This window comes from Cricetulus griseus, chromosome 3, assembly GCF_003668045.3.
Source record: "Cricetulus griseus strain 17A/GY chromosome 3, alternate assembly CriGri-PICRH-1.0, whole genome shotgun sequence".
Classification (NCBI taxonomy): domain Eukaryota; kingdom Metazoa; phylum Chordata; class Mammalia; order Rodentia; family Cricetidae; genus Cricetulus; species Cricetulus griseus.
Window position 1 is genome coordinate 133,516,232 of NC_048596.1, and position 25,369 is coordinate 133,541,600.

General features: G+C 41.6%; 1 protein-coding gene across 2 annotated transcripts in view; it reads right to left on the reverse strand.

Moving 5' to 3' along the window:
- The window catches only part of Otud7a (OTU deubiquitinase 7A), a 119,607-nt gene extending 94,628 nt beyond the window's left edge, over window positions 1-24,979 (reverse strand). For both annotated transcript variants that reach the window (XM_035442473.1, XM_035442472.1), the window contains exon 1: window positions 24,829-24,979. In XM_035442473.1, coding sequence (XP_035298364.1) covers window positions 24,829-24,979 — 151 coding nt within the window. The remainder of the gene's footprint in view (window positions 1-24,828) is intronic.
- Between the last annotated feature and the right edge of the window lie 390 nt (window positions 24,980-25,369).

Sequence of the window (25,369 nt, forward strand, 5' to 3'; positions counted from 1 at the left end):
AAGTTTTCATAAAATGTCCAGAGACACCATCATCGACAATGTTATTTTCTTTGTTTTAAAGAACTTCTAATTAAATGAAGGAAATAAGTCCTGGAATTTCCTATCTACCTTGGAGGGTGCTGGGGTTTGACTGTGAAGTGTTCTACATTTACTCATGTACTGAACACTTGGTCCCCAGCCCGTGGCAACATTGTGAGAGAATGTAGAACCCTTAGAAGAGGAACCCCACTGAGGAAATGGTTTGCTAGGGGTGGCCTTGAGGTTTTATAGTCTGGCCCTACTTCCTGCTTCCTGACCCACCTGGAGGATGTAACAAAGTAGCCTGGACTCCTGCTGCTCCAGCTAATGCCATGCCTTCCACACCAAATGGCTGCAACCCCAAAGCCATTTACCCAAACACTACTTTCTCCTCCAGTTGCACTAAGAAAAGTGACTCGTACAGATGGGATTTGAGCAGAGCATATGCAGAGGGGAGGGTCACGATGGGATTGAGCAGAAGCAGAGGGTGGTGGGACTGGAGAAGGGGAAGGTGAAGGGCCTCAGGAAGTGATGAAGCAGGAGGGATGGAGCAGGGCCAGATGCTCAAGGGACCTGAGCTCCAAAGGGAGGAGCTTGTTCTGTAAGTTATGAAGGTGCTCCTTCGTCAGTGGCTCATCTTTTCCAAAACTCGCCTTTAAATTCAGTGGCTCAACTAATCACCAAACTGAACTGGAATCCAGTTGCAGAGAAGGACAAGTGAAGAGCAAAGGGGTCCAGACCTGGCTGGTGAAACCCACAGAAACAGCTGACCTGAACATCAGGGAACATCTTGCTCCCCAGACTGATAGCTGGAATACCAGCATGGGACTGATCCAGACCCCAGGAACATGGGTTTCAGTGAGGAGACCTTAGAAATCTAGGGGACCTCCTGTAGAAGTTCAGTACTTATCCCTAGCATAGGTGTGGACTTTGGGAGCCTATTCCACATAGAGGAATACTCCCTGAGCCAAGACACATGGGGATGGGCCTATGCCCTATCCCAAAGGATACGATAGACTCTGATGACACCCTATGGAAGGCCTCACCCTCCCTGGGGTACACAGAGGATATGTGATAGGTAGGATTTTAGTTGGGGGGGGGTGGTAGGAGAGGATGGGAAGGAGAAGGGAACTGGGATTGTCATGTAAAATAATCTTGTTTCTAATTCAAATAAAAAATTAACAACAACAAAAAAAATTCAGTGGCCATACTGGCAGTATTGAGAGCTAACCTTTCAGGAGAATACTATTTGGCTATAAAACACGAAATCCTGTATTTTGTGACAGCATGGGTGAATGTGGAGGACATTGTGGTAAGAGGTATGAGCCAAGAACAAAAAGACAAATAATTCATTAGCATACTCATCAGTTGCAGTTTTAAAAAAAGCTGAACTGCCTACCCCTGTGACCTGCTTAAGGACCAAATGCCCCACTTCCTTTCTGTACCCCTTTCTGCATATATCTCTCAGTTAGGGAGGTCCAACTGTGCCACTAACCCCATCCACACCTGCCAGATCTCTCTAACCGACAACCCTAACTGGGAAGTCTAGGCTTCCCTGATGACACTGGCCCCCACTCCAGCTACCCCACCAACTCCACACATCCTCACTGCACACACCTGGACCTTCTTCTAGGTAGATGCAAGATTTCCAATGCCAACTATACTTACCTCCTTAACCTGAGAACCACCCCTCCAGGGAGGGGCTACTCCTAAACCAGTAACTCTGACCATCTCTGTAAGCTGCCTAGTGACCCTGTGTCTTTCTTCACCCCTTTCTTCATATATCTGTCCTGTAGGGAAACTTCACTTGGGCCACTAGCCACATCCACCTGAGGAATGTCCTTACCCTCATCTCTAGCCTGGGGCATAACCCAGCAACTCCACCCACCTCTGTGACTCACCTGAGGACCATGAGTCCCACACTTGCTTTTGAGGAAAAACAAAAAACAAAAAACAAAAAACAACCCATATTCATCTAGGCAACTTGGGCAGCATCCATTACCCAAAGAAAAATGCTCAGACTCCTTAAGATTGACTCTGAGAATCCTCTAACTGTATAAAAAGTCTTCTCCTGGGCTCAGAAACCTCATCTGGAACTTAGCTGTGTCTACTTCTGAAACCCCATTTAAACATCAACAAAGAAGTGTCCAAAGACTGAACTCTAAGCCACATGTAGCAATCTGACAAGTTGGGATAATATGCAAGAGAACATCAGACACCCACTCAACAAAAAAGAAACATGAGTTCTCTACCAAGAAGCATCACCAGCTACCTAATTCCAGATGTTTAAGACCCATTGCAAAATCCCAAATATGAATAACCAAAGCAAATATCCCACAAAAATTTTAGTCACATAGTAATGTCACCAGATGAAAATTGATTCAGCTGACATACAAGAGTATTATTTTAAAATAGCAATAATAAAAATGATCAAAGAACTCAAAGAGGCTATGAAGAAATGCCAGCATGACCTACTGTATTCTGAATTTTCACAGAATGCAAAAGCACAAAGAGTTGAATGAAAAAATGAAACAATTCAACGTGTGAAAACAAAATTTAATAAAGAAATAGGATCTCTGAAAAAAGCCAAATCAAATAAAACTTGAAATGAAAAAAATTCAGGAATTCAAACAAAAAGTTTAGAGGGAAGCTCCAACAATAGATTGGATGAAATAGAAGAGATTATATTAAACCTTGAAGACAAGGTAAAGGAATTGGACCATTCTGTCAAAGAAAACGTCAAATCCAAAAAGTTTCAAGAACATGAAAAGAGCTCTGGGACACTATGAAAACACCAAACCTTCTAATAGTAAGCACAGAAGAAGAAAACACCCAAGTCAAAGGCATGGAACATATATTCAACAAGATCAACAAAGAAAAGTACCTTTAGCACCATGAACACTAGTCAATAGGGATGAGCTCCAGCTTGGTCTCACCATGCTCAACTGAACATACACAAGTTGTATCTTCAGCAATGGAGTCTTACAATCAACTTATGGAGAAAAACCAATAGTTTTGGCAATAGCTTGTAATGCTTATGGGGGAAGGGGCTTATGAGACCCCTTTTGCCAATGACTCAACAAGCTATATAACCCATTCCATTCCTGGCACTGGAGGTTTTACTTTGTGGAAAAGACATCTAGTTGGGGCACTGGCTACCCCCATTATATGATGACTTCATTTTTATACTATTGGAGTAAAAAAGTAATCAGCAATATCATACAGATATTGAGACCTGTAACACTCACCTGCCTACAGTATAGACTGGTACGATAGTAGCACAAATGTCATGGAAGTAACCAACCGATTTTTAAAAATTTCATTTAGGGTCCATCCCTGACACTGCTAAAATGGCCAAGAGCATGACTAGATAGATCATGGGATACACAGGAAAATATAATACTATTATTCTGCTAAAGGAACTTAGCAATAATATGACTCCTAATGACATACTGCTATATCCATATATCAGTGAATCACTCAACTCTCATCAGAGAAGCTTCTTTTTGCAGTAGACAGGAATTAATCAGAGACCCACAACTAGACAATGTGCATAGAGTCCTAAATCATATGCCTTCATCAAACTCTTCTCTTCAAGGCTCAGGGATCTATGGGGAAGAAGAGGCAGAAACACCCTAAGAGCCAGAGGTGGTGTAATGACTCCAAGGAAAACAACATCTTCCAAATACAATGGGAATCACACACAGAGACACACAGACACACACACAGACACAGACACACAGACACACAGACACACACACACACACATACACACACACACACACACACACACACACACACACACACACACGCACACACACACCACACCACACACAAACAAATTCAGAGACTGTGATAGCACAGTTCCAAACCAGACAAAATCCCAGAATTGAGAAGAAGAAGGGTCACAAAGTCCCAGCCCTAACCAAGAAGTTATTTAATTGCAATTGATTCCTGCTGGGAAAAGGAAAATCAGTCCAATGGAATGTCATTGGATATACCAACCACACTACAGGGCGGGCCTCATGTTCATGATTAGTTAGCTAACACAAATTGGACATTTTTTTATTATTAGTGTGTGTATTTGTGTTTTGTTTTGGTATTTTTTGTCTTATTGGTTTTTAAAAATTTGGGGAGGTATGAAGAGGTTGGGTGGGTAGGAGGTTGAGGGAGAATCTGGGAGGAATTGGGTGAGGGGAAAGAAACTGATCACAATGTATTGTATAATTTTTAACTAAAATAATAAATTAAAAAATATAGAAGAAAACTTGTCCAAATCTAAGAAAAGAGATGATTACCAAGATCCAAGAGGCATACCAAATAGACAGGACCAGAAAAGAAATTCCACATGCCATGTAATAATCAAAACACTAAATGTATAGACAAAAATATTAATAGCAACAAGAAAGAAGGAACATCGCATATACAATGACAAGGCCATCAGAACCACAGCAGACTTTTCAATAGAGACCACAGAATCCAGAAAAGATTGGACCAATGTTCAACAAATTATGAAAGACCACAGATGTCATCCTAGCCAAACTGAATTTAAAAAGAAAGGAAAATCTTCCAGAACAAAACCAGATTTAAGGAATTTGTAACTGCTAAGCTGGCTTTAGGGAGAATATTGGAAGGAACACTTAGGTCTGAATAGAAGGAATATATATATATATATATATATATATATATATATATATATATATATATGGACAAGGAACAAATCAGTTCCAGAACACTGAATCAAGAGAGGCCTAATAGAACTCCACAAAAGCCACAAAATGACTCAAATCAATACACACTGTTGAACAATAACTCTTCATATTAATAGTCTCACCTCCCAATCAAGGGACACAGACTATCAGGCTGCATTGGAAAACAGGATCCATCTTTCTGCTGCCTCCAACAAACACACCTTGTGACCACTATATACACCACCTCAGGGCAAAAGGATAGAAAGGGAAACAACAGGTGTGGTTATTCTAATATCCAACAACATTAACTTCAAACCAAACTAATCTAAAGAGGCAAAGAGGGGCATTGTGTCCTCATTAATAGAAAAATTCAAGAAGAGGGTATTATAATCCTAAACATATGCACAGCAAACCAAAACTCAGACCCATGAGAATGGCAAGCATAGGCACACCTAATTTTATAAGAGAAACACTATTAGGCTTAAAACCACAGATGAAACCCAATACAATGATCGTGTGTGAGTTTAATACCCAATGGTCACCAATAGTTAGGTATTCTGGGAAAAAAAACCCTAAATAGTGAAACCCTGCAGTTAAATGACATCATAAATCAATGGACCTAACATAGCTACAGGACACCCCACTGAAACAGTAGCAAATACATGTTTTTCTCAGAAGCCCATGGAAATTCCTCCAAAATAGACAACGTACTAGTACACAAAACAAGTCTATATAGATATAGAAAAACTGAAATTACATCCTGCATTCCACCTGCTGCTTTAAGTATAGATATCAATAACGAAAGGAAAGGAGGAAAGCACACATATTCATGGAAGCTAAACAACACACTACTAAATCAAAATCAGGTTAAGGAAGAAATTCAGAAGGAAATTTAAAAATTTTCTAGAACTGAATAGGAATGAAAATGTATCAAATTCTATAGGATACAGTGAAAATAATCATAAGCGAAAGCTTATAGCATTATATACCTATATCAAAAAACTTGAGGTCTAAAGTTAATGATGCACCAAAAAGCCACAGAAAAACAAGAAATAATCAATACCCAAAAAAGTATTTGGAGTGAAAAATGAAAATAAGGGCTGAAATGAATAAAATAGAAATGAAAAAAAATCAATTAACTAAACCTCTGAACTGTAAGCCAACCCCAATTAAATGCTTTCCTTTATAAGAGTTACCATGGTCATGGTGTCTCTTCATAGCAACAAAAAAACACTAATTGGGGCAGTGACTGGAAATTATCTGCTGGAAAAGGAAGTGTCAGTTTTCTCTAGGAATGTGGCTCCTGGAGTGTTGACCATGCTCCAGTGGAAGACTGCACATCCAAGAATATTTTGGACAGCACGAATTCATTCAGGAGGTCCCATCTATCAATTGTTGATCTCAGTGTCTGTGCTACTGGTGTAATGTTCAGGAATCAGTCTCCTGTACCAATTAGTTCAAGGGTATTTCCCACTTTGTCTTCTAATAGGTTCAGTGTGGCTGAGTTTATGTTGAGGTCTTTGATCCAATTTGACTTAAGTTTTGTGCATGACAATAGGCTTGGGTCTATCTGTAGTCTTCTACATGTCCGCATCTAGTTATGCCAGCACCATTTGTTGAAGATGTTCTCTTTCTTCCAGCATATAAATTTAGATTGTTTGTCAAAATTCAGGTGTGTGGGTTAATATCAGAGTTTTCAACTCTATTCTGTCTACCTGTCTATTTTTGTGCCAATACCAAACTGTTTTCAGGACTATAGCTCTGTAATAGAGCTTGAAGTCAGGGATGGTGATGCCTCCAGAAGTTCCTTTATTGTACAGGCTTGCTTTTGGCTATTCTAGGTCTTTTGTTTCTCCATATAAAGTTGAGAATTGTTCTTTCAAGGTCTGTGAAGAATTGTGTTGGGATTTTGATGGGGATTGTATTGAATCTGCAGATTGTTTTTGGCAAGACTGCCATTTTTATTATGTTGACCCTACCTATCCAAGAGCATGGGAGATCTTTCCATTTTCTGGTATCTTATTTCTTTCTTTAGAGACTCAAAATTCTTACAGTACAGGTCTTTCCCATTTTGGGGGATATTTTATGTTGTTTGTGGCAATTGTAAAGGGTGATGTTTCTCTGATTTCTTTCTCCACCATTGTGTCATCAGTAAGTCATATAGTAAGGCTACAGATTTTTTTGAGTTAATCTTGTATCCTGCCACTTTGCTGAAAGTGCTTATCAGCTGTAGGAGTTCCTTGGTAGAGTTTTTCAGGTCACTTATGTAGACTATCATATCATCTGCAAATAGTGAGAGTTTGACTTCTTCCTTTCTGATTTGTATTCCCTTGATCTCCTTTTGTTGTCTTATTGCTCTAGCTAGAACTTCAAGGACAATATTGAAGAGGTATGGAGAGAGTGGACAGCCTTGTATTGTCCCCGATTTTAGAGGAACTGCATTGAGTTTCTCTCCATTTAATTTGATGTTGGCTGTCTGCTTGCTGTATATTGCTTTTATTATGTTGAGGTATGGTCCTGTTATCCCTAATTTCTCCAAGATCTTTATCATGAAGGGGTGTTGGATTTTGTCAAAGGCTTTTTCCGGCATCTAGTGAGATGATCATGTAGTTTTTTTCCCCCTCAGTCTGTTTATATGGTGGATTACACTGAAGGATTTTTGTATGTTGAACCATGCTTGCATCCCTGGGATGAAGCCTACTTGATCATGGTGGATGATTTCTCTGATGTGTTCTTGGATTCGATTTGCCAATATTTTATTGAGAATTTTTGCATCAATCTTCATGAGGGATATTGGTATGTAGTTCTCTTTCTTAGTTGTGTCTTTGTGTGGCTTGGGTATCAAGGTTATTGAAGCCTTATAAAAAGAGTTTAGCAATGACCCTTCTGCTTCTATTGTGTGGAGTACTTTGAGGAGAAATGGTATTAGCTGTACCTTGAATTTCTGGTAGAATTCTGCACTGAAGCCATATGGCCCTGGGCTCGTTTTGGTTGGGAGACTTCTGATGACTGCTTCAATTTCATTAGGGGTTATAGGTCTATTTAAGTTGCTTATCTGTTCTTGGTTTAATTTTGATAAGTGAAATCTGTCCAGAAAATTGTCCATTTCCTTTAGATTTTCAAATTTTGAGGAATATAGGTTTTCAAAGTGTGACCTGATGATTCTCTGGATTTTCTTTGTGTCTGTTGTTATGTCCCCCTTTTCATTCCCTGATTTTATTAATTTGCAGGTTCACTCTCTGCTGTTTGATAAGTTTGGATAAAGGTTTGTCTATCTTGTTGATTTTCTCGACGAACCAACTCTTCGTTATATTGATTCTTTGTATTGTTCTCCTAGTTACCATTTTATTGATTTCAGCCCTCAATTTGATTATTTCCTGGCGTCTGCGCTTCCGGGGTGTATTGGCTTCTTTGTGTTCTAAAGCTCTCAGTTGTGCTGTTAATTCTCTAGTGTGATTATTCTCCTGTTTCTTCTTCATGCGGACACTTAGCGCTATGAACTTTCCTCTTAGCACTGCTTTCAGTGTCCCATAGGTTTGGGTATGTTGTGTCTGCATTCTCATTGAATTCTAGGAAATCTTTAATTCCTTTTTTTATTTCTTCCTTGACCCTGGAATTGTGCAATAGTGTGTTACTTAATTTCCATGAGTTTGTAGGTTTTCTGTAATTCGAGTTGTTGTTGAATTCTAACTTAAAGCATGGTGGTCTGATAAGATACGGGGGGTATTTCAATTTTTTTGTACCTGTTGAGGTTTGTATGTTGCCAAGTATGTGGCTGATTTTAGAGAAGGTTCCATGTGGTGCTGAGAAGAAGGTAAATTGTTTTGTATTTGGATGGAATGTTCTATAGATGTCTGTTAAGTCCAATTGGTCCATAACTTCAATTAGTTACTTTTTTTTTTTTTGTTAAGTTTCTGTCTGGTGTTCCTATCCAGTGGCGAGAGTGGGGTGTTGAAGTCTCCCACTATAAGTGTGTGCGGTTTTATGTGTGATTTGAGTTTTAGTAATGTTTCCTTTACAAACGTGGATGCCTTTGTATTTGGGGCATAAATGTTCAGAATTGAGACTTAGTCCTGATGGGTTTCTCCTGTGATGAGTAGGAAGTGACCTCCTTCATCTCTTTTGATTGATTTTAGTTTAAAGTCCAATTTGTTAGATATTAGGATTACTACCTCTGCTTGTTTCTTGGATCCATTTGATTGGAAAATCTTTCCCCAACCTTTAATTCTTAGGCACTGTCTGTCTTTGAAGTTGAGGTGTGTTTCTTGTATGCAGCAGAAGGATGGATTCTGTCTTCTTATCCATTTTGCTAATCTGTGTCTTTTTATAGGGGAGTTAAGACCATTAATGTTGATGGATATTAATGACCATTGATTGTTCATTCTTGTTTTTGATTTGGTGATAGTGTCGAAATTATGTGTTGAATTCTATCCCCTTTTCCTTTTGGCTGTTGGTAAAGTGGGATTATCTATTGCCTATATTTTTCTGGTTGATGAGTTTATTTCCGCTAGTGTGTCTTCAAGTCCTGAGATTCTCTCTTCCATCTTTTGTATTCTGTTGGTTATGCTTATGTCTGTAGTTCCTGATCATTTACCCAGCTTTTCTATTTCCAGTATTCCCTCAGATTTTGCTTTCTTTATTGTCTCTATTTCTGTTTTTAGGTCTTGAGCTGTTTCCTTGAGAGATTTGTTGATATCTTGTATTTTTTGCTTCGTTTTTTCTTCCATTTCTTTAACGGATTTTCTCATGTCCTCTTTGAGGTCCTCTATCATTTTCATGAAGATATTTTTAAGGACATCCTCTTCTGCTTCATCTCCATTGTGATGTTCAGGTCTTGCTGGTGTATGGTTCCTAGTCTCTGGTGGTGTCATATTGGGTTTTCTGTTGTTGAATGTGCTTTTACATTGACTTCTTCTCATCCTTTCTTTTGGTGGGTGTAGCAGGAGTTTCTTCCTCTCCTGGTGGGTATGGGACCAAGGTTCCCTTCTGGTAGATGCAAAAGGTTCCAATACTCTGATGTCTGTCCTCTTGTCATGGATGGAGGCGGAACTGCCACCAGGGCCTCGCCAGTGTCTGGGTGTGTCAGATCGTGCTGCCGAGCTTGGATCTGGTGAGCAAACCCCTGACATCAGATGCCTTGTAGGGAGCCGTCCCTGCATTCTCCATTACAAGATGGCGCCTGCATCCGGCAGGCACCGAATGTAAACAAGATTATTGCGCAGGCGCTGGGTAATTTTCCATTCCTTGATCTCTGCCTATTCCGTGGCGTCATATGGCCTGATGAGCTGCAGCCAATCATAGGGTGACACGTCCCAGGCGGCGGCTGCCAGCCTTTATTAGGGGACGGGATTCTTGGCTCAGGGTCTCCGCTCTGGGAAGCTTATGCTCTCCACTCTCAAGATGCATTAAAGCTTGTCTGCAGAAGGATCCGAGTGTCCCGTGTATGATTTCTTGCTGGCGAGAAATACAGAGCGCGCGCGGGACATATGGTGCCGAAACCCGGGAACATATGAACATCTCCAGCACCGCAGAGACCCCTTGGCTACAAGGTGGATTCAGAACTGCAGGGTGGTAAATTCGGAGAGGTATGATTTTTCTGGACTTTGGCTTGGGAATGTTGCTATTGTGGGAGGTTAATATAGAGGCTTCTATGCTTTTATTAGGAGCTATTTTGACTTTTCTCACTGTTGTAGCAATCTTAAAGAAGTCCAGAATTACATATCAGAAACCGAATGTGGTGAGAGATGGGGCGCGCCCAACAATAAAATATAAGAAAAAAGGACCTCCCGGGATGTCTAGTGACAAGGGAGTGAATAATTTGTTAACAGAAAAAACAACAAATAAGAAAAAAGGACCTCCTGGAATGTCTACTGACAAGGGAGTGAATAATTTGTTAAATGATTCTGTAAATAAGTTTAAAGCTTTAAATCTTGATAGCTCTGATGACTCTAAAAGCTCAAGAGATAAAGTTTTAGAGGAAACAGCTCAGCTAGGTGAAAAAGAAACAAAAATGGAGGGAGAGAAAATAGGAGATAGATATCGGCTGCCAAAAATGCCAGCGGGTGTGCTTCCATCAGCACCCCCACTATTTGGTACCGACTCCTTTTTACCATCAGAGGAGCGGAGAAAATTACAGATGGCTTTCCCAGTCTTTGATAGGGGAAAAGGCCGTGCATGTTATTCAACACTGCTTGGAGGCCTGGGATGCCTGGGAAAAGCCTCATATCCTAAAGTTGCTCAAGTAATTTATGTATGCTTGTTTTAAAATGTTCTATTTCCTGGTACGGCCATTTTGTAGCTGGTCACATGACTGACAGTAGCCATTTTGCTAAAGTTAAAAAAAGGATACTTAGACCGCCATCTTAACTAAAGGTGACCCCATGGAAATTAGAGGTACCATCTTAGAAACAAGTTTTTCAGTTAAGATTTAAAATGTTAATGCTTCTATATATTACAGAAAGACCTTAAGGGAATTTAAATTTCTTTTTAAAACCAGTTTTCAAATGTTTAATTTTATTAATGTTTTTACTTAAAGAGCTTCAATTTAGAATTATTTTTAAGCAAAGCCTGACAATGTAAAGTTCTTGTTTTGTAAAAGATGCTAATCTATTATGTTGGTGACACACACCTTTAAGTTGAGGGCGTTGGCGGCATACGCCTTTAATCCCAACACTCGGAAGTAAGAGGCAGATGGATCTTTATGAGTTCAAGGCCTGCCTGGTCCGGCAGATCGAATTCCAGGACAGGCTCCAAAGTCACAAAAAAAACCCTGCCTCAAAAAGAAGTTAAGCTACTGTTTAAGGAAGTTCAGCTGTATTACAGAAATAAGACTTTACCTAGCCACCTGTGTGCTTCTTAAAAACAGATAATGGGCCGGCTTATACCTCTCAAAAGTTCCAACACTTCTACAGACAGATGGAAATTACCCATCTAACTGGCTTACCTTATAACCCTCAAGGACAAGGCATTGTGGAACATGCCCATCGCACACTTAAGCCTTATTTAATTAAACAAAAGGAGGGAATGGGAGCATCCTTACCCTCGGTGCCAAGAGTTGCAATATCCATGGCACTCTTTACCCTTAATTTTCTAAACACCGACGCTCAGGGCCATACAGCGGCCAAGCGTCATACCTCAAAACCTAAAAGGCCAAAAGGAAATGGTAAAATGAAAAGATATCTTAACTGATCTTTGGAGAGGCCCGGATCCCATTCTCATAAGATCCAGGGGAGCGATATGTGTTTTTCCACAGGATGAAGAGAATCCCCTGTGGATCCCGGAAAGACTCACCCGAAGAGCCTCTTTGGACCCTCAAAAGTCGGAACTCCACCCTCTCCCCGGGAGTTGAGAGCCGCTATTATCCAGATTAACTCCTGTCTTTGACGGAGGGACTGTCATCATGGATTGCTTCAGCTGTCTCCTATTTTAAGGAAATGGGTGGAGGTGGGATTGTTTGGTACAGCCGTTTGCTGCGGATTGATGTTGCTTCTCTGGCTGGTCTGTAGGCTCAGGGCTCAAACTAAGAGAGACAAGGTGGTTATCGCCCAAATGCTTGTAGCTTTGGAACAAGGGGCTTCCACTGATATTAGTTAACTATGCTTAAGCAATAGGCCGCTGGCCAGACAGCTCTTGCACACCCGGAGCCTAGGCTCATTGCACAGGGTAGAGTGCCTGGCTTGAGCAGCCCATGAGGGATGTCGAGCAAGGCATCGCACAGAGAGTTGCCCAGTATGCAGGCTTCTCTGGGAGGCATGTTGTCCTGCATAAGGGTTGCCTGCCCTAGTCTCCCTTTCCCAGAAAAACGGCAGAGGACAGGTCGAGAGTGCTTCGGGTCAAGCTAACAGCCTAGTCGCGACTCCCGTACACAGTCTTAATGTTTGATTTTGGGAAGGTACAACCTCTACCTCTATCCCTCAACATATGGGTGACCTATTTGCTTGTAATAATATAAAGCCTTTTCATTAATTAATAAAAAAGGGGGATATGTAGGGAGCCGTCCCTGCATTCTCCATTACAAGATGGCGCCTGCATCCGGCAGGCACCGAATGTAAACAAGATTATTGCGCAGGCGCTGGGTAATTTTCCATTCCTTGATCTCTGCCTATTCCGTGGCGTCATATGGCCTGATGAGCTGCAGCCAATCATAGGGTGACACGTCCCAGGCGGCGGCTGCCAGCCTTTATTAGGGGACGGGATTCTTGGCTCAGGGTCTCCGCTCTGGGAAGCTTATGCTCTCCACTCTCAAGATGCATTAAAGCTTGTCTGCAGAAGGATCTGAGTGTCCCGTGTATGATTTCTTGCTGGCGAGAAATACAGAGCGCGCGCGGGACAATGCCTCTGAGCAGGGCCGCTGAACCAGAAGCAGAAACATCCCCTGACCCACTAGGGCTGGTGGATGGAGGTGGGGCTGGACCCGTGGATGGAGGCAGAGCTGCCACTGGTGCCTCGGCAGTGTCTGGGTGCATCGGATCCCGTTGCCAATCTTGGATCCAGGGAGCAAACCCTTGGTGTCAGATTGGATAGTTAAGTTTTATCACCACAAAATGACCCTTGTGTTAGTAATGTACAGATTTAGATTTAGACAGGCCATGATGGCATGATGTGTGTGTGTGTGTGTATGTATGTATGTATGTATGTATGTATGTATATTCACATTGCAAACATTATGTTATACATTATACATACATACAACTTTATCTGTTAATCTGTGAGTAAAAAAGAAGCCAAAGTCAAAACAAATGAGTCTGGACAGACCAAGGAGATGGTTATACTACAATGTTCCATAGAATCAGGAGTGACAAATCAGAATTTGTCCTTTTTCCTCAATAGTCTCCATGTGAACACAGTGCAGCCCCAACCTAGAAGTGGGCATTGCTTGCAGTGAAGCTCTCTGTCTCTGGATTGACCCAGAAAAGATCTTTAGAGTACAAAATGGGGAAACTCCTCATTTTTTTCTCCTGAAAATTTATTTTTCTGTGCTCTGGATCCCAAGCAAGGGAAGGGGCAGCCATGGAATTAAAACCAGTTCTGCTTGGGGAGACTTCTTCCCTATGATGAAGACCATTATGAAAGGCAACTTGGGAGGAAAGGGTTTATTTGGCTTATACTTCTACTTAACAGTCCATCATCAAGGGAAGTCAGGAAAAAAACCCAAGCAGAGACCATGGACAAGTGCTGTTTACTGGCTTGCTCCTTATGGTTTGCTTAGCTTCCTTCCTTCTTTCCTTCTTTCCTTCCATCCTCCCTTCCTTCCTCTCTTCATTCTTCCTCCCTCCCTTTTTCCTTCCCTCTCTCTCCCTCCCTTCCTTCCTTAAATAATAATTTATTTATTTTATACCCCAGCCGAAGTTTCTCCTTTCTCCTCTCTACCCAGTCTCTCTCCCCATTCCCCTTCTGTTCCCACCCCCGTATCCACTCCTCCTTCCTTTTGTTTAGGAAAGGGAGGTCTCCCATGAGTATCAACAAAACATGGTATATCAAGTTGCAGTAAGACAAGGTACCTCCCCATGTATTAAGGCTGGGCAAAGTGACCCAGTATGGAGGAGTAGGATCCCCAAAGCCAGTAAAAGAATCAGAGACAGTCCCTGCTCTCACTGTTAGGAGTCCCACAAGAGGTCCAAGCTACACAACTGTCACATATATTCAGAGGGCTTAGATCAGTCCCATACAGGTTCCCTGGATGTCAGTTTAGTCTCTGTGAACCGCTGTGAGCCCAGGTTAGTTGCTTCTGTGAGTTTTCTTGTGGTGTCCTTGACTCCTCTGGCTCCTACAATCCTTCCTCCCCCTCTTCTAAATGATTCCCCAAACACCTAGTGTTAGGCTGTGGGTCTGCATCTGCTTCCATCAGTTTCTGCTTGCTTTCTTATATGCACCAGGACCACCTGCCCAGGGACAGAAAAACCCCACAGTGGTCTGGGCCCTTCCACGCCAATGATTAATCAAGAAAATTTCCCATACTCTTGCCTACAGGTCAACCTGAGGGTGACATTTCCTTAATTGAGGCTCCCTCTTCTCAGATGACTCTAGCCTGTGTGGAATTGACAGAAGGATGAAAGAACTGTTAAATATACAAAGATATCATTAGCAACAACCTAGTTCAAACAATGCATAGAAAACTAGCTGGAGAAAGGCAATTAACAGCCGGAGGAGACCACAGGCAGCAACAAAGGTTGCCACAGGACATCACCTGAGTCCCGGAAGCAGAGGAGGGAGACACACTGCTGCAGACGAACATTTAGAGTAACTGCTGGAAGGCTGCAGCACCAGGAGAGGGCAGGTGGTGCAATTCAGGAGGTGAACAGTGACAGGGAGAAATTGCTATGGTGTCAACAGATACCGACAGCCCATCGGAAAGACCCAGCATCGATTCTGGACAAAAATCTTCTGTATATTTGGCATGTCTTCTGCTGGACCAAGAGCATACACAGAAGCCTGGTCTATTTTCTGCGTGAAGGTGAATGTTTGACAATATTTCCTGAAATTAGGGTTGCCTTACATATTTCCATTCAGCCATTTATGGAAATTATAGTCAGCTTACTGGGAGAGAAGAAATAAAACTCCCCATTCAGAGGCAATATGATCACCCTTGTTAAAATATTAAGGACATACACACAGCACATGCACACATACACATACACATATATACCTATACCTCCTAGAAAAAATATTTGCTCTTCTCCCTGTTTCCCAGTAATTCAATCCCCCAGTCTCTTCCCCAGTTCACCTGCAACAGCCTTCCCTGCTCCCCTCCCTGGATCCCACAGATCTTCCCCCTTCTATCCTCCTCTCTACTCATTGCTTTGTCCTAGCCCCCGACCTAAGCTGGCTAACCCAAGGACTGCTCCTCCCAGGGCAGCAAGTAGGCTGAAGGTGGATTCACCCTTCTCTGTCTGCTCTACCTGATGTCATACCACAAGTCTCACCCCTCAGCTCTGTAGCTGGAAACCTGCTGTGGTCTCCCTTTCTCCTCAGACTCCACCCCCAACAGATCACAAACCTATTCTTCCCTAACTTTCCATACTCCAACTCACCCCATCCCCCAGCATCTAACATCAGCAGGTATTCACTGGGAACACGCCAGCGCCAGTTGAGCAGGTCAGGGAAACAGGTAAACTAACTGAAGACCTTCACCACTCCTTGCTCCCCTCCAAATCCAATCTTCTAGTCTCAACCCTAGGGTTGCTGCAACAGAACACCAGCTGCAACCTCCTCCACCCCCAGATCTCCGTTGGATCCTACAGACCTTCCTTTCCTAACCTCCCTCTCCCAACTCATTGCTTTTCCCCAGCCTTCAACTCCAGGCACCTCTGGCTAACCCACAGGCCATGCCTTTCAGAAAACTAGGTAGGCTACCTGCAGATCTCCTTCCCCTGTCCCTAGAACATCTCAACATAGTGTAAACACAAGAAAAGACCTTAAAACCAACTATATGATGATGATCGAGGTACTTAACAAGAAGTGAAACAATCCCTTAAATTGAGGAAGACAAACAAACAATTGGAAGAAACAAATCCCTTAAAGAAACCCAAGAATACATACACAAACAAGTGAAAGAAATAAAACTATTCAAGACCTGAAAATTGAAATAGAAGAAATAAAGGGAAAAAACACAAACTGAGGAAATTCTGCAAATGAAAATTTAGGAATTAAACAGAAACCACGAGGCAAGCCTTACCCACAGAATACAGAGATGGAAGAATCTCAGGTGTTGAAGATGCGATAGACATAATGGATACACTGGTCAAAGAAAATTTAAAACTTAAAAACTCCTTACATAAAACATCCAGGACATCTGGGACACAATGAAAAGATGAAACCTAAGAATCAGAGGAATAGAGGGAGGAGAAGAATCCCAGCTCAAAGGCCCGGGAAATACTTTTAACAAAGTCATAGAAGAAAAATTTCCTAATCTAAAGAAAGAGATGCCTATAAAGGTACAAGAAACATACAGAACACCAAATAGATTGGACCAGAAAAGAAAGTCCCTTGGTATATAATAATAATAAAAAACTAACCATACAGAACAGAGAAATAATATTAAAAGCTGAAAGGGAAAAAATCAAGTAACATAGACTTATTAGAATAACACCTGACTTCTGACTGGAGGCTATAAAGCCAGAAGGGCCTGGACTGATGTCCTGCAGACTCTAAGAGACCATGATGCCAGCCTAGACTACTATACCCAGCAAAACTGTTACTCACCATAGATGGAAAAAAACAAGATATTCCATGATAAATCCAAATTTAAACAATATCTATCTACAATTCCAGCCCTGCAGAAGGTTCTAGAAGGAAAACTGCAAGGTTAACAATGCCCATAAAAACACAAGGGACAATTATTCTCAGACCAGCAAAACCAAAAGAAGGGAAGCACATGTGTGTGAGCATGTGTGCACACATACACATACTCAGGCACACACTACCACCACCACCACCAATAAAATAACAGGAATCAACAATCATTGATCACTTATCTCTCAATATCAATGGCCTCAATTCCCCCTAAAAAAGACACAGGCTAACAGAATGGATGCAAAAACAGTATCCATCCTTCTGCTGCATGCAAGAAACAAACCTCAACATGAAGGATAGCGATATAGGGAAGGATACTACATACTCATAAAAATTTTAGAATATCCACAAAGATGACATTTCAATCCTTAACATCTATGCCCTAACACAGGGCATCCAAGTTTGTTAAACAAAAACTACAATTTAACTACAATTGACCTTCACACAGTTAAAATAGGAGACTTCAATACTCCACTCTCGCCAACAGACAGGTCATCCAGACAAAAATTAAACAGAGAAATACTGGAGTTAACATGTCATAAACCAAATGGATCTAATAGATAACTACAGAACATTTCACCAAAATACAAAAGAAAAGAACACACCTGCTTCTCAGCACCTCATGGAACATTCTCCAAAACTGACCACGTACTCATACACAAAGTAAGTCTCAATAGATACAAGAAAATTGAAATAACTCCCTGCGTCCTGTCAGACAACCACAGATTTAAGCTGGGTATCAACAACAACAAAAACAACAGAAAGCTTATAAACTCATGGATACAGAACAACTCTCTACTGAATAAAAAAATGGGTCAAGACAGAAATAAGGAAAGAAATTAAAGACTTTTAGAAGTCAATGAAAATTGAATACACAGCATACCCAAACTTCTGGGACACAATGAAAGTGGTGTTAGGAGGAAAGTTCATAGCATTGAGTGCCTACATAAAAAACCAAAACAAAACTGGAGAGATCTCACACTAGCGACTTAACAGCACACTTGAAAACTCTAGAATAAAAAAGAAGTAATGAGGCCTAAGGGGGAGTGGATTGCAAGAAATAACCACTCAGGGCTGAAATCAATAAGAGAAACAAAGAGAACAATACAAAGAATCAATGAAATGAAGAGTTGGTTCTTTAAGAAAGTCAACAAGATAGACAAACCCTTATCCAAACTAACCAAAAGGCAGGGAGAGAGAACATGCAAATTCACAAATCAGAAATGAAAAGGGGGATATAACAGCAGACACTGAAGAAATACAGGGAATCCCAAGAAATAGAGGGAGCCCAAAACCCCAGGATATCTAAAACAATCCTGAACAATGAAAGGAACTGCTGGAGGTCTCCCATTCCCTATTTCATGTTGTACTACAAAGCTATAGTAATAAAAACCACATGGTATTGGCATGAAAACAGATACATTAATCAATGGAATTGAATTGGAGATCTAAATGTAAATGTGCATATCTCTGGACACCTGATTTTTGATAAAGAAGACAGAAATATACACTGGGAAAAAAAGACAAAACCCTCAACAAATGGTGCTGGTTAAACTAGATGTCTGCATGTAGAAGAATGCATATAGATCCACACTTATCACTCTGAATAAAACTCAAATACACGTGACTCAAAGACCCCAACATAAAACCATCCAGTTTTGTGTTGTATCTACACTGAACCTGATAGAGAAGGTAAGGAATAGCCTTGAACACATTGGCACAGGTGAAGCCTTTCTGAATCAAACACCAATAATGTAGACACTAAGATCATCCATTGATAAATGGGACCCCATGAAATTTAAAAGCTCGGTAAGGCAAAAGACACCATCATTGGGACAAGGCAGCAGCCTATAGAATCGGAAAATATTTTTTATCAACTCCACATCCAATAGAGGACTAATATCCAAATATATAAAGAACTTAAGAAACTAGATATCAAACAGAATTCCAATAGAGGAATCTCAAATGGCTGGGAAACACTTAAAGGTATTTCCTTTAAGGTTAAGGGTGGTTCAACACTCTTAACCACCAGGAAAATGCAAACAAAACTTTGAGAGTCCATCTTATACCTGTCAGAATGGCTGTGATCAAGTAATAATACAAGTAACAGCTCATGCTGGTGAGGATGTGGAATAAGGGGAACACTCCTCCATTGCTGGTGGGAGTGCCAACTCATACAGCCACTCTCAAAATCAGTATGGTGTTTCCTCAGAAGGTTGGGAAATAATTTACCTTAAGATCCAGCTATATCAAAGGATGCTTCATCCCACCAGAAGGATGCTTGTTCAACTATGTTAATTCTACTTTCATTCATAATAGTCAGAAACTGGAAACAACTTAGATGTCTCTCAAGAGAAGAATGGATAAAGAAAATGTGGTGCATTAACCCAATGGAGTATTATTCAGCTATTAAAAAATGACATCTTGAAATTTGCAGACAAATGGATGTAACTGGAAAAATATCAGACTCAGAAAGATAAATATGGTTAAGTATTTGATTATCTGTAGATGTTATCCATTAAGTAAATGATAACCAAGCTACAATCTATACACCCAGAGATGTTAGGTATAGAGGAAGGGACTAGGAGGGACACAAACTCGCTAGGATGGAGAAATAGAATAGATTTTATGGGTGGACAGGGGGTGGGTGGGGACAGGAATAGGAGGGTCAGGTGGGGAGGGGGAAGGAAGACGGGATTGAGGGAGAGAATGTGGGTGAGAGCTGGAATTAAGAGATGATATGAAAAACTAATGCAGTGAAAACTTATTAAAATATATGATGGTGATTCTAATGAGGTTTCTTAATAATGTGAGATACAGAGTCTCAATTTGTCATCTCAAATGAGGCTTCCATTAGCTTAGTGGGAATGGGTTGCATTCAGTTGAGTTGTTGGCCAAGGGAGTCCCATGTAAATCCTCAAACAACCCAGACTGCTGCTAAGACAATGGGTTCCTCTCTGTAAACCAACAGAAGGGCCCATTGTAGAGGACAACTCATTGAACATGGAAAAGTCCAGCTGGTGCCTACATGGCTCCATCCCTACTTTCTAGTTAGTGTCTTTGGTGAGGGAAGGCACTCTTCAGGTTACCAAAAGAGAAGCATACACACCAACTCACTCACAAAATCTTTGATGTACAATATGTCCTGCCTGTAAGATGTGCTAGGGCAATGGTGTCAAAGAACTTGTGGGAGTCACCAATCAATATCTGATTTGACTTAAGGCCCACTCCACAAGACAGAACCCATACCCAATACTGTTTGAGTGACCAAGAACCAGAGACTAGATAGCCCAGAGATTTAGAGCAAAACCAAACACTACTGTTCTAAAAAAAAAAAAGTATCAAATAAATGACTCCTAGTGAGATTCTGCTATACTCATCAATCAGTGCCTTATCCAGTCATCATCAGAGAGGCTTCCTGTGGCAGTAGATGGGAACAGATGCAGAGACCCATAGCCAGACATTACTTGGAAAGACGATCTAAATGGAAAATCTCCAACAAATTCCTCCCTCAAGAGCTCATGGTTGCTGAAGAGGAGGTGGAAAGAATGTAAGAGTCAGAGGGGATGGAGGACTCTAGGAGAACAAGGCCGTCTGAATCAACTGAGCAAGGTGCGTATGAACTCACAGAGACTGAAGCAGCAAGCACAGGGCCTACAAGAGGCTGCATTCCTCTGCATCCATATTTTAGCTTTTAGCTTAGTATTTTCCCATCATTCTGAGATTTATTCATTAATTGATTCACCTATTCAAAGCATAGTAGATGTCTGTAACTGGCTATAAATAATGAAAAATGCATGTGATCTGTATGTTCACAAAGCAGGAAGTCTTGATGATGAAGCAAACTGAAATGTAAGTGGAGAGCTGGACATGTGGATAGAGCACCACAAGGGAAAAGATGATGCTTATGATAGCACAGAACAGTGTAGAACTTTTATAGGACTCCTGAGTGTGAGGATGAGTGGGTCTCTGATTCTTGTGCCTCCTCTTAGGACTCTTTTCCTCCTGTTGGCTAGCCTTGTCCAACTGTGATATGACGGCTTTTGCTTTATCTTATTATATTTTATTTTGTCATATTTGGCTGTTATCTCTTAGAAGCCTCTTCTTTTCTAATGAGAGACAGAAAGGAAGTGGATCCAGAGGGGACAGGAGGTGGGGAGGAACTGGGAGGGACAGAGAGAGGGGTAACTATAATTAGGATATTGTATGAGAAAAAAATATATTTTCAATAAAAGGAAATTTTTTTTAAAAAGTATTTGAGTTAGCTTTAGTGACATTTCATGCTAAAACCTCAATACATAAGTAATTATTTTTAGCATACTAGCAATGAACAATTAAAGGTGGAGAAAATTAAGTTACCATTTCAAGAAACAAGAGACTCATGGACAAATGTAAAAAAGGTATGAACTCTGTCTGCTGCTGCCTACACAATTTGATGAAAGAATTCAAGACCAAGATAAACAGAAAACATGGCTGTGCCTCGTCAGATGAGACTTAATGCAACAAGGATGTCCTTAAACACACAACAGAATTCCAGTCAAAATCGTGGCCACTTCTAAGTCAGAGGCAAGGTCACCCCAAAATTTTGGGGAGATGCAAAGGAGATGGAGCCGTGAAATCATTTTGAAAGGGAAGAATGAATTCCGGAGGATCATGCCTTCAGATTGTGAGAATCACTGCACAGCAGGAGCCAACCTGGTGTACTTGCCAGCAACGGAAACAGATGTCATGGGCAACAGCCGATATGAATTCCCACACATGCATTTCAAAGAAGTAATTCTCATTCAGTGGAGGACAGGGGACATTTTCATCAAATGGTCTTAAAACTATTCGCATTCATACAAGTAAACATGGACCTGAGCCAAAACCTCACAAAAGTAAAACTTATAATGGGTCGCAGATCTAAATGGAAAACACAAAAATGTAAAACTTTTTAAAATTAATTTTTATTTAAATTAAAAGCAATCGTATCTCAAAAATGTAAAACTTTTAAGAGTACATTCCAGAAGAGCTTCGGCTCTGGAGCTGCATCAGGGTTCTTAGACTCCCACAGGTGTGAGGCACAAACTACAAAACCAGCAAGCTGAATTGTATCAAACTGAGATCTTCTAGCTGCAAAGCTTCCATGAGGAGAAGGTGGAGCCCAGAAGGGCCTGGAGAAGATATCTGCACAGTATGCCTGGCAGAGAATTTGAACTCATTATATGCAAAGACCTTTTGATGCTCCCATGCAAGAAAAAGATTTAAGTTAGAAATATGTAAAAATTATGAACAAAAGTTTCACAAGATAGATTATTCAGACAAAACAAACAAACAAACACACACTCTGGCATGAAACCAGCTTAGCACCATAAGCTGTCGGGTAAATGAAAACCAAAGCCACTGAGAAATATCACCACACACCCATTAACATGATTAAAACCAGCAGAAGCAAAGAAAGCTGGTGAGGACACGGCACAGACAGTGTCTCATGCACTGCGGGTAGGGACTCAGGCCGGCCTACTGCTGTGGGGAACAGATCCACAAATTATGGTCCATGTCTTACTACTCAGCAATGGAAAAGAAACTCCTGACACACTACTGAGATGAACTCTCAGGAATTGTGCTGAGTTGCAGGGAGTGGAGGAAGCCCTGAGTGCATGTGTGTTGACATGACATGGACATGTCAAGAACCCTGTAGCCTCAGACCCATCTTTTTTTTTTTTTTTTTTTTTTTTTTGCCGAGACAGGGTTTCTCTGTGTAGCTTTGGAGGATGTCCTGAAAATCTCTCTGTAGACCAGGCAGGCTTCAAATTCACAGAGATCCACCTGCCTCTGCCTCCTGAGTGCTGGGATTAAAGGCGTGTGCCACCACTGCCTGGTTTCAGACCCATCTTTTAATGGCAAAGCCTTTTCCTCTGGGGTGTGGCTTGGAGGGAAATGGCAAAGTCTTCCCTTTTGGTCTGTGTGTGGATAGTATGTGCAGAAAATGTTCTCCATAGTTTTCTCCATCCTATCTCATCCCAACCTTATGGCTTGCAGACTGCTCCCCTAAGGACTACACCTACTGAGATTAGCTGAACCTGTCTCCTTGACTCAGCTGTGCACCATAAACCCCACCTCCTTTTTTACCTGTATGCAACAGCCCAGCCTCTGTTCAACCATATATAATAAACATATTGTGCTTCTGAGGGCCTGCGGTTTCTCCAGAGAGGCCAGACCAACCCACCACAGCTTTCTGACTTCGTATCTGTCTTTTCTTTATTCCCTAGATGCCCAGTCAGGTCAATTAAGGAGCAGTGATGGACTAGGAGCCAGTGAAATGCTGGCTCTGAAAGAGCAAACAGTAGGACTCCATGATCACAACTCTTCTCTGTGGAGAGACAAAGCCAGCAGTGCAGAGGTTTTGTCTGTGGTTGCCTGAGCACCTGGCTGGGACCCAGCCCTTGGAGGTGGTGCAGCGGCCTTGGGTCTGACAGCAGGGCTATCACACGAATCCAACTATATGCTAAAATATATAGATTGGTACATAAAATCCAGATTCTATGAATTGTAATTAAGAAGTATGAAGAAAAGAGGAAATAATATTGTTTGAACTCTGTGTGAGGGGAGTCATGAGAAATGAGACCCAACAGTGAGCTACAGAAGCTCGAGCCACCTGCACAGAATCTGGGTCACCTTCAACAGTTCACGATCATCTTGTAAAGGTGAGTTGGTGTCAACTTACAGAGAAATCCCCCACCCCCCCAAAAAAACCCACCTAAGGATAAAGGAAGTCAAACAATCGACTATTCTCATTTGAGAAGTGGAGGAGTCTGGCATGGAGCAGCCCACAGCAGCCTCTGTCCGAAACCTGCTCTTTTCTAGGCTGCTCCTCTTTTTACAGCAGTAACCTGAGCAGCAGGGAGCTCAAGGGACTTCACATGGCATGGAGACAGGGTAGTAAGGACCACATTTTTACTCACACGCATCACTGAAACCATGAACTGGGCTGAAATAATGAGAGGCCGAGGGAAAACTTTCAGACCATGCATTAAGATTTCCTTGGCACCCCAACAAGAGCTTCCAATGTTCAGGAACTACCCGTTTATGAAAATGCTTAGTCATTCAGTCTTCTCTAACTGACCCCGAGAATCACTGTGGCTTATAATACTTGATAGTTCCCAACTCCACAGTGATTTATGCACGGGAGGCAGATCAGTCTTGGAAAACAAGCCTTTTCCCCATGCCTGAACGTCCTGAACAGCAGTGATCAGCTTTTTGTCTTTCCTTGCTTCAACAGCATCATCACTCAAGAGGAGGAACCAAGGTTAATTCCAGTCTGTGATGAGTATGGCTGAATAGAGCCCTAGAAATATCTCGTATCCACCAGGCACCTGCTTTGCATGTCTCAAGCACTCTACCTGCGAAGCCCAAAGGGGCATTTACCTTCCTGGTTACTAGGTAGTTTTTCCACTCATAACTTTGGCCTAAGGTATTTGTGTCTCAGCTAAGACAAAGATATGAGAGAAGGTTTCCATAGAAAGTATATTCTTGAATGTTCTAGAATTTCTACTCCATTGGAGTATACTGCTCTTAAAAATGATTATTGTTAGTTAGACTAACTCTCGAGAAACATTCACCAGCGTCACCTTCTTTCTCTCTGTGCACATTAACAGCTGGTGATCCATGTCTTATCCCAAATAATGACAAGCAAAACAGAAGAATTCCATCTCCAACATTAACACTTTCTTTTTACTTCAAGAGTGGCCAAATGCTGTCTTGGTGACACCACCATGAGGTCATGAAGACCCCCTCATCTTCTGTTCACGCCTGAATGGGTGGTTTGGGGACAATGAGGTCCACATACCTTCTAGCAGGTCTCTGGCCAGACCAGGTTCTGCCCCCGTGGACCGAACAAAGTCTGACAGGACTGCGTCCATATCAAGCGTCATAGGATCATGTAGAAGTGCTGCCCAGCACTCAGCCGAGGGCGGGTTTGGAAGCAGGCTAGAGACCATCCATCTGCAGGAAACAAGAGAAGGGCATCTCACCATGCAGTGGACCAGAGGGATGTGCATGCACACACACACTCTCGTACGTACACACACACACACACACACACACACACACACACACACACACACACACCCCAGAGTCCCAGCAGTCAGAAGAAATCCCTACCACCTTCAGTGTACAGCTCTGAATTAGTTTTTTAATAATTCCCTTCCCTTACATGCAAGCTGTTACATCATTAAAGCCACACTGAAGCATCAGTCTTCAGTAGCACTGTGAGATGGGGCACTGGGATCTGTGCTGTGCTTGTAGTATGCTGAATCCTAATCTGTTGGCTGTTAAGAGAGACTCCCAGTTCAGTCCTGGCTAACTGGAGCTCCTTGAGTTTTCACATT